This window comes from Aulonocara stuartgranti (assembly GCF_965226115.1).
Source record: "Aulonocara stuartgranti genome assembly, chromosome: 14".
NCBI lineage: Eukaryota > Metazoa > Chordata > Actinopteri > Cichliformes > Cichlidae > Aulonocara > Aulonocara stuartgranti.
In genome coordinates, this window is record NC_138950.1 from 29,628,794 (window position 1) to 29,640,988 (window position 12,195).

Below are 12,195 nucleotides of genomic sequence, written 5' to 3' on the forward strand. Positions count from 1 at the left end.
AGGTTCATGTCTGGACTTTGTGCCTTTGCAACACCTTGATAGTTTGGGATCAGATGGTTTCACATTTGTCTCTAAAATTTTTGTATACAGTACCCAGCATAAATGAGTACACCCCCTTCAAAAAGTATGAATTTAATCAGTAGCTCAATAAACAAACAAACAATTTCCAAAAATTTCACAAGGCTGAGTTTTATTGAACACTTGTTTAACTCCATAACATGAAATTAAGGTTAATAATATAACTTAGATCACAAAATCTTCAGTTTTACTACATCTAGTATTTTGTATGACCACCGTTTTGTTTTTTTAAGGACAGCACCAAATCTTCTAGGCATGGAATGAACAAGTTGTGACATATTGCAACATCTATCTTTTTCCATTCTTCCAGAATAACCTCTTTTAGAGCCTGGATGCTGGATGGCGAGTGATGCTCAATTTTTCGCTTCAGAATTCTCCACAGGTCAGATCAGGAGACATACTTGGCCATTCAATCACCTTCACCCTGTTCTTCCTCAGAAATGCAACAGTAGCTTTAGATGTGTGTTTTGGATCATTGTCGTGTTGGAAAAGTGCACAATGACCAAGTGCACAGAGTGATGGCAGCATCTTCTTCTGCAGAATAGAGCAGCACATTGTTGAGTTCATGATACCATCGATGAAATGCAGCTTCCCAATGCCAGCAGCACTCATGCAACCCCACATAAGGACACTGCCACCACCATGTTTCACTGTAGGCACCATGCTTTAAAATACCCTTTAAAATCCTCACCTTTATGATGCCATACAGTTTTAAAACCATTAGTTCCAAAAACAGTGATCTTTGTCTCATCACTTCAGTCACATCAATGAATCATGAGACTCACCTGTAGTTAAATGCCTGTTAATTCGAATTTTGTAGTTTTAGGTGTGGCTTTTCTCCTAAGACTATAACTGGGGTGTACTCATTTATGCTGAGCACTGTATGTGCCAGATACCACCACCACTTTTGTCCTGTCACCCAGGGGACAGTCAAGGGCGAACAGATAAGGTTAATGTCATGGCTACTGAACGGACCCACGCGCAGACAGTTCTTTCAAGGAAACAAAAAGGGGATTTATTTACAATAGGGATCACCTTAGTGCAAAATATATGTACAGTGAGTTGGGAGGGGGTCCAGGGCTCCAGGGAGAGAAGGGGGGGGGGAATCCACACACACGCTTCCTCTTCCACTCAGTCACCGCCACCGCTCCTCCGCACACACGCACTCCTCTTCAGCCGCACTCGCTCCAACACTCCACACACTGCCCCACTTGGACAGGTCCGGTGATTCGGTCCAGAATCTACAGACAGAAGGTCAAGGTTAGTTCCACAACATAAAACACGTGTAAGCGATTCTTCTTTGAATATGCCGCGAGCACGAACTCAGGTGGTTCGACGTTCCAGCGGTGAGCTGCTCTGTGCCACTGCCTTAAATAGCAGCTGGGGAAATCAGCCAGATCAGCCGCAGGTGGACACCATCCACAGGGGTGCGTGGGCCAAGAGTGAGAGCCCGTAATGAGCTCCACCCAGGCAGAGAGGAGGAGGAGAGACAAAAAAAACTAAAACTAACAACAACAAAACCTGTAGCCAGCGTGGGCCGTGACAGTTAAGAACTCATGCTCAAAAAAACAATTCAAACTCCAGAACATAAATCAAACTAAAGAAATCAGACTTATCGGCAGAAGCATAACACAACAGAAGAAGATATTAACAGACACTCTGACAAAGACTGAAGGAAGACTAAGGCTGTAGATATACCACACGAGGCAATCTGAGAAACTGGAAACACCAGGACCACAAAACACATCTGAACTTAATCAAGGTAAGGAGACGGGGAACAAAATGATAGACAAAGCACAAGCGGCACATGCTCATCTAAGTATAACAGAGGCAACTAAAATAGAAATATCTAACATAAAAATAGCAACTTGACACAGGAGGGAGAGCAAAGGGAGTAACTTCACAAAGAAATTGTGTCCAAGGCTGGAAATCTCACAGGAACTAAAGGAAACACTTGGACCAATTAACATTAAACCAAATAACAACCACAAATTTAAAAATAAGCCCAGAGAACCCACAGAGGAGGACATTGTTCCAGAAATCTTGTGGTTTGTTCAAAACCTAGGCCATGCTGCCACTTTCTTTTTAAAGACAAAAGCCTTTCTCCTGATATCCCTGTGTTGGTGTTGTTTCTATATCATTATAACAATGTTGATATAGAAACAACACCAACACAAGATCAGCTTTGCAACTGACCAATGATGTTGTCTGAGCATTCAGTTAGCACTAGCCTAGAAGCCAGCTAATGCTATTAACGATCATGAGTAAATTAAATTGGGTTAACAGCAAACCCAACTTGATAATATATTTATTATATTGTATAACTTAATAAAGAAAACAGTTGAACTTCTGACCATTTGTACTACAAGAGAGTTTTGTGTTTTAAGATGATGCAGGAACCACACCAAGACGGGAATATCAGATATATCTTCTCCTGGTAAGCCTTCCAAGAAAGTCATACTTTTCAGTCTTTGTTGGTGTATAATTGGGGTGACTTTGCAGGGGGCTCCACTCCTTGGAAGAGTTTGGGTATCTGTGCTAAAATACATGTAAGTGCTCTAGGCTGAGAAAAATAAAAGATTTGATTATCTTATGAGATTCCTCTGTGTGTCGCTCTCTGATGACAGTCTGTTCGGGTAACAGCTCAGATACAGTGTAGTAATATTTTGTGCAAAATGATATGTAGTCTTAAAGGTATAAGCATCAAAGCCCTCTGCAAGTCATCTGTTGCCGTGGGCTGTCCCAACCTGTCAGGATATTCCGAGTTTGTCTATCAAACTGTGTGCATCTGTGTGTACAATTACACAGAAGGTAATAGTTTCTTGTCATCACTGATTAATCCTGTAACTGAAATCTGCTATCAGCAGCATTAGCTAACAGTCTTGTGTTCACAGAGAGACACACACTGACATGAACAATAGAATATGAGGAGACACGCGTGCGTATGATTCCTGCAATGCTGAGATGTTGATCTGAAGCTCACCCATCTGAGCTGTGAATATGCATCAGATGAGCAGTTCTATAAATGTATAATAGTTCTGTTTGATTCTGAAAATTTTGGTAAACTTCAAGTAAAATACAAGGCCAATACCAATGCTTTTAAAGTATAAATGCAGCTTGTATAGGAGGGAGCGGAGTCTCCTGATTTATCAGATGAATGATCATTAATTTGTAAACTGAACGGATATGGACTGATAAGAATTTAGTGATTCTGATTCTCACTTCCAATTATCAATTATCAGTTTTCATTGGGTCCTCATTGGCCACCACAGCAGCATATCAAAGACATTTTTGCATATTAATGTGCGGTCAAATGTTTGTGGAGGTATTTCCCCTCTTTGTTGTGATCAGTGCCGGGGTGGTTATTACACAGAACACTTTTCTTAAAGGTAATGCACTAAATTACTGAATTACTCCCAGAAAAAAGTAATTCATGACGCTGCTCTTTCCATTAATTTTGCATTTCTCCATAAAATGACTTGGAACACATTGTCTCAAAATTACTGTTTAACAACATGAACCGGAGGTTACAGTTCCTACCTTAGAAACATGAACAAGTAGAAATGGAGGCTGCAGCCTGACTCCATTTGTTACATGTTGAAGTTCACGGTCTGGCTGTCGGGCTGGGGTCGGCATTCACTCTGGGCGCTTGTTAGCTTAGCATTAGCATCCTGTCTGCCCAGGTGCTTGCAAAGAGCCAAAGTTGTGTTCGCAACAAATGTGTTTTTTTCTGCCCTGGTCAAGTTTGCACTTTACCATTATTCTTTTGTTCTTTTGGCGAATACAAATTAAAGCTAATGTGCATATGTGCTCTACAAGAACTTCAATTCCTGTTGCTAAATGTAACAAAACACCATTTCATGTATTTTGAAAGTGTTATTTTTCAGAGCTGGGATGTAAATGTTCGTGTTTGATGTTGTTTTTTCCTTCCTAAAGAATAATTTCTTCAACACAGTTCAGTGGACTTCATACTGAACTTAGAGGATGGAAACAATCCATCGATCCTATGAAGCTAGTATTGATCCGATACCAGCATCAGCGTTGGTATTGATACTATGGAAAATAAATTTTTTTAAATTATTTTGGTAAGCAGTTTTTCTCATTTTCCATACATCAGCTGCTCCATCTGACAAGCTTGAAATGAACTTTAAAATTGACTTAAAAAGAAAATAAAAAAAATTGCACCTCCCTGGTAGTGGGTCCACATGCTAAAAGCTGCGCGCCAGGCTTTCCTCCTGTATGTGCGATGGTGTGCACTTTATTGTGGCAATTTCCTCTGAGCTCCCTCCGCCCCGGCTGATGGACACATCCTGTGTTCTTTGTCTCACCTTATCGCTGCAGATCTATATTAAACAGCGCAGCACAGCCAGCATACCCCGCTGTACCTGTCATCTCAGCATCTGCTGAGCCGCCTGTCTGCCAGCCTCCCTCACTATCAGGTGTCTATCAAGACCTCCAGCTCATTTCATCTCTTTCCCAGCACTCGTATCTTCCTGTTTTTCTCTTTCTTATATGAATTTGGGCCGAGCGAGCCTGGGCCAGTGCTCTGTGTCTGGGCTGCTGTCACTTTGAGAACTCCCTCACAGGATTTGATTTGCAACCTAACGCTTAGTCGCAGTGGCTTTCCACTTCTTACAGAGTAGCTGAATTTGACATATCTTTCAACTCTCCCCTCAGTCATCTTTTTTTCAGAGGGTGACTCTTCTTTTCCCTGACAAATAATCCTGGCATTTACCTCTCTAACACACTCGGTCGGTCCTCTCCCTGTCTCTCCGGTTTTTTCTTCTTTTACGCAGCCTCTCCGCTGATTCTCCGATACCGTCGGTGCCTCTGAAGAACAGGAAATGAAACTCTTTTTTTCCCTCCAATCTGTCGCTCCCACCCTTTATCACACAGACACCTTGATTCCCTGCAATGACCGTCTCTCCCTCCTCTAATGAACTCATTTTGCACGAATGGAGAATACCATCTTATCTCCACACAGTGGGCCCTCTTTCACTTTCTCTCTCTCTCTCTCTCTGACACACTTTCTCTATCTGTCTCTCTTTTCTCCATTTCTCACTTTTCCTGTGTGCTTAGTTCATATAATTGTTGCCAAGATACACCGAGAGGTCCTTGATCTGTCTTCTCATTATAGATTAGGAGATGAGGGAGACAGAGACCGAGCAGGGGAAGCGATGCTTAATAGACTCTCTGAAATGCATCCATTATGCAAAATAGCCTTAAACAGAATGGGAAAACATTTTACCTAATGTTGAGTGCCTCTGAGGTGGCTGCAGCAGGGAATTGACTCTATATAAATAAAAGTTGTCCAGCTTATACAAGAAAACTCAAATTTTTAGCATGCATTACATGTATTACAACGGACATCAGGTGTTCCTCCTGCACTGCTATTCTGCATGGAGAAGTATATGGAAGAAATCCATAGGATCAGAGTCCAAAGAACTTGAAACTGTCCTATCATACACAAGGAAATCAACACATGAGGACTGCAACAAACACTAGGAAATCACTGGAAGGTTGGTAAGGGATTGCAGGCTTGATACTGACGCTTTGAGCTTACAAAATGCAGATGTTTCAGAGCACTGCTCAGAAGTGTGGTTCAAAACACCCACTTCATGCGACCATGGCTAATTGAGGTCTTGGTGAGTTTCACCCCAGAAGGCTTACCTGCTGCTTCAAGGTTTGACTGACAGAGAGTGTAGAAAAAAAAACTAATGACACTGCAGACTCACAGGAAGCTTTAGAGTCATGAGCAGCAGCATAAGCAGGAGAGTTAACAATCACTAAGGTTTGTGTGAACTTTTTGACAGGCAAGTTGGTGTAAGCCATCATACCCACGGTGCAATTGCTGATGGCACAGAAGAGGTCAGAACATACCCGAATGATGCATTTGTTTTAAAGACACATGATCCACTTGTTTCTTGGCATGAACGATGGGTTGTATATCCACATTATTATATCTTGGCAATAAATAAATAAATATTGCCAAAGGTATTTGCTTGTCTGGCTTTACACAGATATAAACTTAAGAGACATTCTTAACATAGGGAATGTGTTTATGGGATTTTTTCCATTCTTCCAGAAGCATATTTGTGAGGTCAGACACCAATGATGAACAAGAAGGCTAACATGCGCCTCAGCATCTGCTGATCTCGCTCTGTGATTTTCCGTGGACTCCCACTTTGTGGATGAGTTGCTGTTGATCCCAATCACTTCCTCTCACAACTGACTGTGGAATATTTAGTAGTTAGGATTTTTTATAACTGGACTTGTTGCACAGGTAGCTCCTATCACAGTACCATGCTGGACCCGTGACCATGGAAGAGACTGGAACACCTAAATTCAGTGATTTGGAACGGTGAATGAATACTTGTCAGTATGTGACTGGGGTAAGAGCAGCTATTGTTTGGCACTGGTTTCCTACGTACCAGTGTGGGAGGGGAGTCAGAGAGATGTTTGTCATTGTGTCAGGATAATTGCACAAAAATAACCAAGATGCATTTCTTGGGAATGAGTGGTAGTAACATGTTTTCTCTCACAAAAGAACGTTTCCTAAAGAGAGCCCCATCAAAAAGTTTAGACTCTCAAAATTATTATCCACTGTTATATGTGCTGAAGAAATAATATTTATTTATATATCCAACAAAGGGACCATGTTTGTCACAAAAATCCACAGCAGAGAAAAGTGGAAATAAAGGAACACTGGAATTAAAAGTAATTTAAAAAAAGTTAAGAAGAAAAAAACATACAAATTTGACAAATTACCAAAAAGAGGAGGGGAAATTCATGAAAGTGCATTGAATAAAAGCAGACCTGGTGCTAACTAAACACCTGTGTAAGTAGGTATGTCTATAGGTGGCTTTAAAAGGCAGAAAAAACAAAACAAAACTGGAGAGATGTATAATGTAAATAAATGTTTCATTTATATGGCACCTTTCAAGACAAAGATAGCAACGTGCTTTGCAACAAAAATACATTGTGGCTGAAAGAGAGAGGCACTAATTTATTTGTCATCATCTGAGGTAATGATCAGTCCTTGATAAATTAAATCACATTATTTGAAAGAACAATGTCATATAAGTTGGATATCCTCCAGAGAACCGAGGAAAAAGAATCTTGCCATTGAACCTTTTTTGTGATTTTCTTCTTCTCTGGAGCTAAAACACTTGAGATATCAATGGAAAGCCTAGGATGTCCCCTATCTAATACATCAGATAGAGGTGTAAGTATACATTAGAAAGCAACAAAAGGGGCCTCAAAACAGAGTCTTGTGGAACACCACCCAGTAGGGCCAGCTAGGTTTCAGTACAGGCTATCAGAAAGATCCCCCATAAGAAACCATCATAAGAGCAGTTTCTGTGGATTGTCTTTTTCAAAACACAGACTGAGTTTTAAAGTATTTATATATATTTAAATGCAGCAGCAAGTTCTAAGCACACAACTCTATCCAGATGTGTCGAAAAAAAGCAACTTTGATATATGGACATGTCCGTAGACAGTGAAGAATTAACAGTGCAGGGCTAATAGCTGGCAAGAACTGTAGTAATAAAGACTGGTATTACATCCAGATGGCTGAAGGATTGCTTTGTTCTAGTGATCATCACTCTCAAATCTTGAAAGCTGATCAGTTGAAAGTAATCCAGAACAATAAGAGATGGAGGTGAGATGGAGGTCTACTGGAATGTCACATGCGCCAAGTCATTATCTTATCAAAAAAAAACAAAAACAAAAAAACCCAAAAAACAACTTATTAGACATGGCAGAGAGAAAGGGCGAGTTGTTTTATTATTATTAATACCATCACATAAAATCTTTGGATTTCTTTCTGAAAAGGAGCTTATGTTTGCAAAGTGAGCAGTCTGGGCCTCCTTTAATGATGCATTGGCAGACTCTAAAAGATCTCTAAGCTCCATCAAAATGTCAAAAGCCCAAAGACCAGGTTCATTAAATGTTTTTAATAAAATGCTGTTGCTTATGATTAAAGATTTTTTTCATCTGACTTTTAAGAATGCATTATGACTCCTGCTCTTGCTAATAGGTCTTGCATATACATGTATGTATATATGTATATATATATACACACTCTAATTTAATTCTAATTTAAAAATTGTCATTGTAATAAATTAATACATAAATAATAAATTAAAAAGGTTTTAATTTTATTTTATAAGAGCAATTCTTGATCAACTATGTATGTCCGCTGTTTTTAATAGGGTCATATCCCCCCCTGTTGGTTTAAAAGTATCATGACATTAGTTGTTTGTTTTTTTAAAGGAACTGGGATTAGGGATGGAGGTGCGATAGATGGGCTCTCTTGCACTAGAGGAGGGTGTGGGGCTTTATGGTGGAAGAAAATGTGTAGCTATACAATGCACACTCAAAAAAGAAGAAACAAAAGATTGAAAGAAAAAAGATTCTTGGGGGTCTTAGATACTTAGATACTTGGTTAAAACTGAATGTACACTAATCAAGTAAGTTTCATTTGACTAGATTCCAATAAATGTAACATTTAACATTGTAATTGTGTAACAAAATGACATGGAAACGTACATGTAATCAACTCAACTTAAAAACGTGTTTTTAAATCTAAATGAATGAGACAGAACATAAACTTGTAATAACGTAAAAATTCACATTGAACGCAGAAATCATCTATATTGTGTCATCATTTTGTCCCTTTAGTATCCATACAATCTACCACACACACATAACCTATTGTGCACAAACACACACACACACACACACACACACACACACACACACACACACACACACTGATCTGTCATCCAATCTCTCTTGGAGATCAGCACCCTAATTACAAGGAGGAGTGTCTTCAGTCCCATTGTCTTTATCTTTACACTAAGTCCCTGAAGTAGAATCATCCTCTCCTCTAATCCTAATCTTGTTTGCTGCTGCACACTCACTTTCTCAACATCTTTGCCTGTTGTGTAACCTGTCTCTGAAGGGTCTGTTTTAAGGGTTTTTTCCCCCGTGTTTCCTCATCTTTTGCCTTCTGTGATTCTGTCTTCAGCTTTCTCAGTTACCTTGCTGTCATAATTGTGGTTGCAGGGAATTTGTTCTCAGGGCAAATGACACATGTGCACACAAACAAATACACTGAACTAGGATATTGCCATAAAACTGAAAACAAATAGAGGTAGATTTATATGCACAGCTGCTCTCTCTGTCTCTCTCTCACACACACACACACACACACACACACACACACACACACACACACACACACACACACACACACACACAATATGTGTAAAGCCTAATGGGCTACACCCAACACTGCAGGGCTGACTATGAAGATGGGGGGATGTGAGAAGCAGAAGTCATCAGTCACTTTGTCACTTCTTTATTTGCAATCATTTCAATTATGTTTTCTCTGCTTTTTATATTCACTTTCCATTTTCTTTCATCCTCTTAGCATTTTAACTAATTTCCTTTTCTGCTCATCAACCACATTTCCCCCCAAGCTTCTTGGTTATTTTAAGGCCTTTTTTGTCTCTTTCTCCTGTGCTTCTGAAGTCAATATAATTGGATGATTGGGGAAAAGAAAGGAGGAGAAAGGACAGAGGAGGGGAGTATGAGACGAGGGTGAAGTAGAGGAAGCGATGACCCAAATAATGCAATGAAGTGAATCCGAATGAGCCTCCTGTCCTCACAGAGACCTCAGCTTCACACCCACACAGCTACCCATCCACCCAGGCCTCCCCCTGTCTAATACCAACACCTGCTCCACGCCTGCACATCCACTGCGAGTGAGTAAAATCCGAATGGGTTGTCTAAATTTGTGTTCCCAGGTATCCTTCTGCTGAAATTCAGAAATGTGTAACAACAATTCCAAGAAGCACTGAAGCTGTTATCTTCTGACACTTTATGTTAGTTTTAATTTCTCACACATCTGTGCTCCTTCTGTAACCTGTCTTTCTGAGCTCACCCTCCTTTCACCATCATCCTTCATAAATGTGCCTCCCTCGGTTTTGCACTCTCTCTCGCAGGAGGTATGTAGTGTGACAGGAGAAAAATTGTGTAAGCACGGAGAGTAAGGTCAGGTCCTCTGGAGCAGAACCCATAGGAGCAGATGAGCACAGACGATTAAATATGTGACAATACAATGCCTTACTAGATACTAAACTCTACTGATTAGGTAAGAGTATTTGTATTTTAGGTGAATATATTAAACTTGACCATATTTATACTTTTTTTTTAAATTCAGTGTAAATTATCGTTTTTTAGTGACCTTAGGATAAATTGAAGTGTATTTATCAACCAGCCAGTAGCCCGTTTGACAGCTGTTTAACAGGACGCATGCGCATAGCACCGGCGAGGGATGCTGACGTGTAAAGTGCACAGATGTTGGGCATGCCTCTGTAGGAAATTTAGAAATCTCCTGTCAAAATAAAAGTAGACAAAATTAGACTCTTTGAAGAGGGGCGAATTAATTGGTATCTAAAAATACTCTTATCAAAAAAATATCACATTAGTAATTCGACGTCTTAGGAGTGCACCCTCAGCTGTCGGCTCTCCAGTAAATAGCCAAATGCTGTGTTTGTTTTTCCTCAGTTGCTATAAGTTTCTGGATACAACTTTTCGTTTGAAAAACTAAATGTTACAAAACTTTCATTATTGTTTGCGACTTGACACAAGCGGTGCAACTAAGCAACCTCCGTTGAAATAACCTCGGGAGCACGGTGCACTGTAGTGTCTGCCCAAAATAATGTCCGGTATCCCGTCGTTTCACTCTCCGAGGTGACCGAGGTCTGAGCAGCTGCAGTCGGGATGGCACTGGTTACTGTCCAGCGGTCTCCGACACCGAGCACTACCTCCAGCCCCTGCGTGTCTGTGAGTATCTGTAAACTGGTTTGACGTTTTGCCTCACTTTCGGCTGGTGTGACACGGTGAGCCTACCGTTAGCCCAGTTTGTACTCAACCTACATGGGTGGCTAACTTTACTAGCCGCTAGCCCCATACTGTAAGCCTAAAGGAAGCTCTTACTTTGAGATGAAGAGATGGAGGTTTGAGTTTTAAGCTATTTAGCCAAACACAGGCCACTATCCCAGCTTCATATTAAATGTGAAAAGTTGTTTTTTTTTTCTTTCTTTGAAACTAGCAGGAACAAAGCTAGCAGGTAGAGCTTATGTTTGCTAACTCACTTCCTCCCGGAGAACCCAAAGTCGTCTCAGATCAACTGAACTACAAAAACACAACATACATACATAGATAGACAGACAAACAGACAGATGTTTTTTTTAATCAGTTTGAAGTGTTTGTAAAAGTCATCATTATGTTTGTGTATTCTGTGGTGTAAAACGTAGGATAGGATTGCAGTCCGGAGAACAAGACAGCTTCAACGGATCACTGGTTAGTAGAGTGACAGACAGTAAGGGGCCGGGAATCGGGTTAGTGTGGCAGGCATGTCAGAGCCGGCAGGAAGGCAGTCCTCTTATCCCCTCTGACAAGCCTGAGGTTTCCAGCGTCTGGCTTCAAGCGCTTGAGTGCAGGGTGACGGCGTGGCTGCAGTAGATAAGACCTATGCCTTGTGCAAAGTACTGTTTGTGAGGACAGATGTTGACTGCTCTGGTAGGCTGTTTTCTGAGAAAGAAAAGAAGACAAATACCGACAAGGACTTCTGATTATCACAATGCGTTGCAGAGTTTACATGCGATTGAAGAAAATGTGCAGCCTGGTGGAGAATCACATGGACAGCTGTGCAAACTCTTTTGAATAGATCAGGAGTAAATATATGGTCAGTAAACATCCCGGTGCTGATGCTGGTGGGGAAATTTGTCATCAAGACAAAATGATTTAAAAGCATCTTTAGGCTTATTATTAATGGTTACTAACATTTGCATGGGATGCTGCTTGGCAGAGTTTGGACGCCCTAATAAAGTCCAGCCTTTGCTGAACCAAACAGATGGTTCACACGACTTATTGCTGTTAGTGAATTTATGACCAGGCAGCAAAAGAGTCGCAGGCTGAGGCTACCAGCTGCTTGTCATGAGACCTGCTTCTGATGGGAAGTAGCCTTGTGAGGACTCTTGTGAGATGTGTGCTGCTGAGAGGGCAGAAACCTGAGAAAAGGGGCAGCATTGTATGGGGAGA

At 40.7% G+C, this 12,195-nt stretch overlaps 1 protein-coding gene across 1 annotated transcript in view; it reads left to right on the forward strand.

Annotated features, from left to right (window-relative positions):
• Nucleotides 1–10,720: 10,720 nt before the first annotated feature.
• The window catches only part of ssh2a (slingshot protein phosphatase 2a), a 31,561-nt gene continuing 30,086 nt past the window's right edge, over nucleotides 10,721–12,195 (forward strand). Inside the window, exon 1 of the mRNA XM_082503227.1 lies at nucleotides 10,721–10,935. Coding sequence (XP_082359353.1) covers nucleotides 10,873–10,935 — 63 coding nt within the window. The 5' untranslated portion in view covers nucleotides 10,721–10,872. The remainder of the gene's footprint in view (nucleotides 10,936–12,195) is intronic.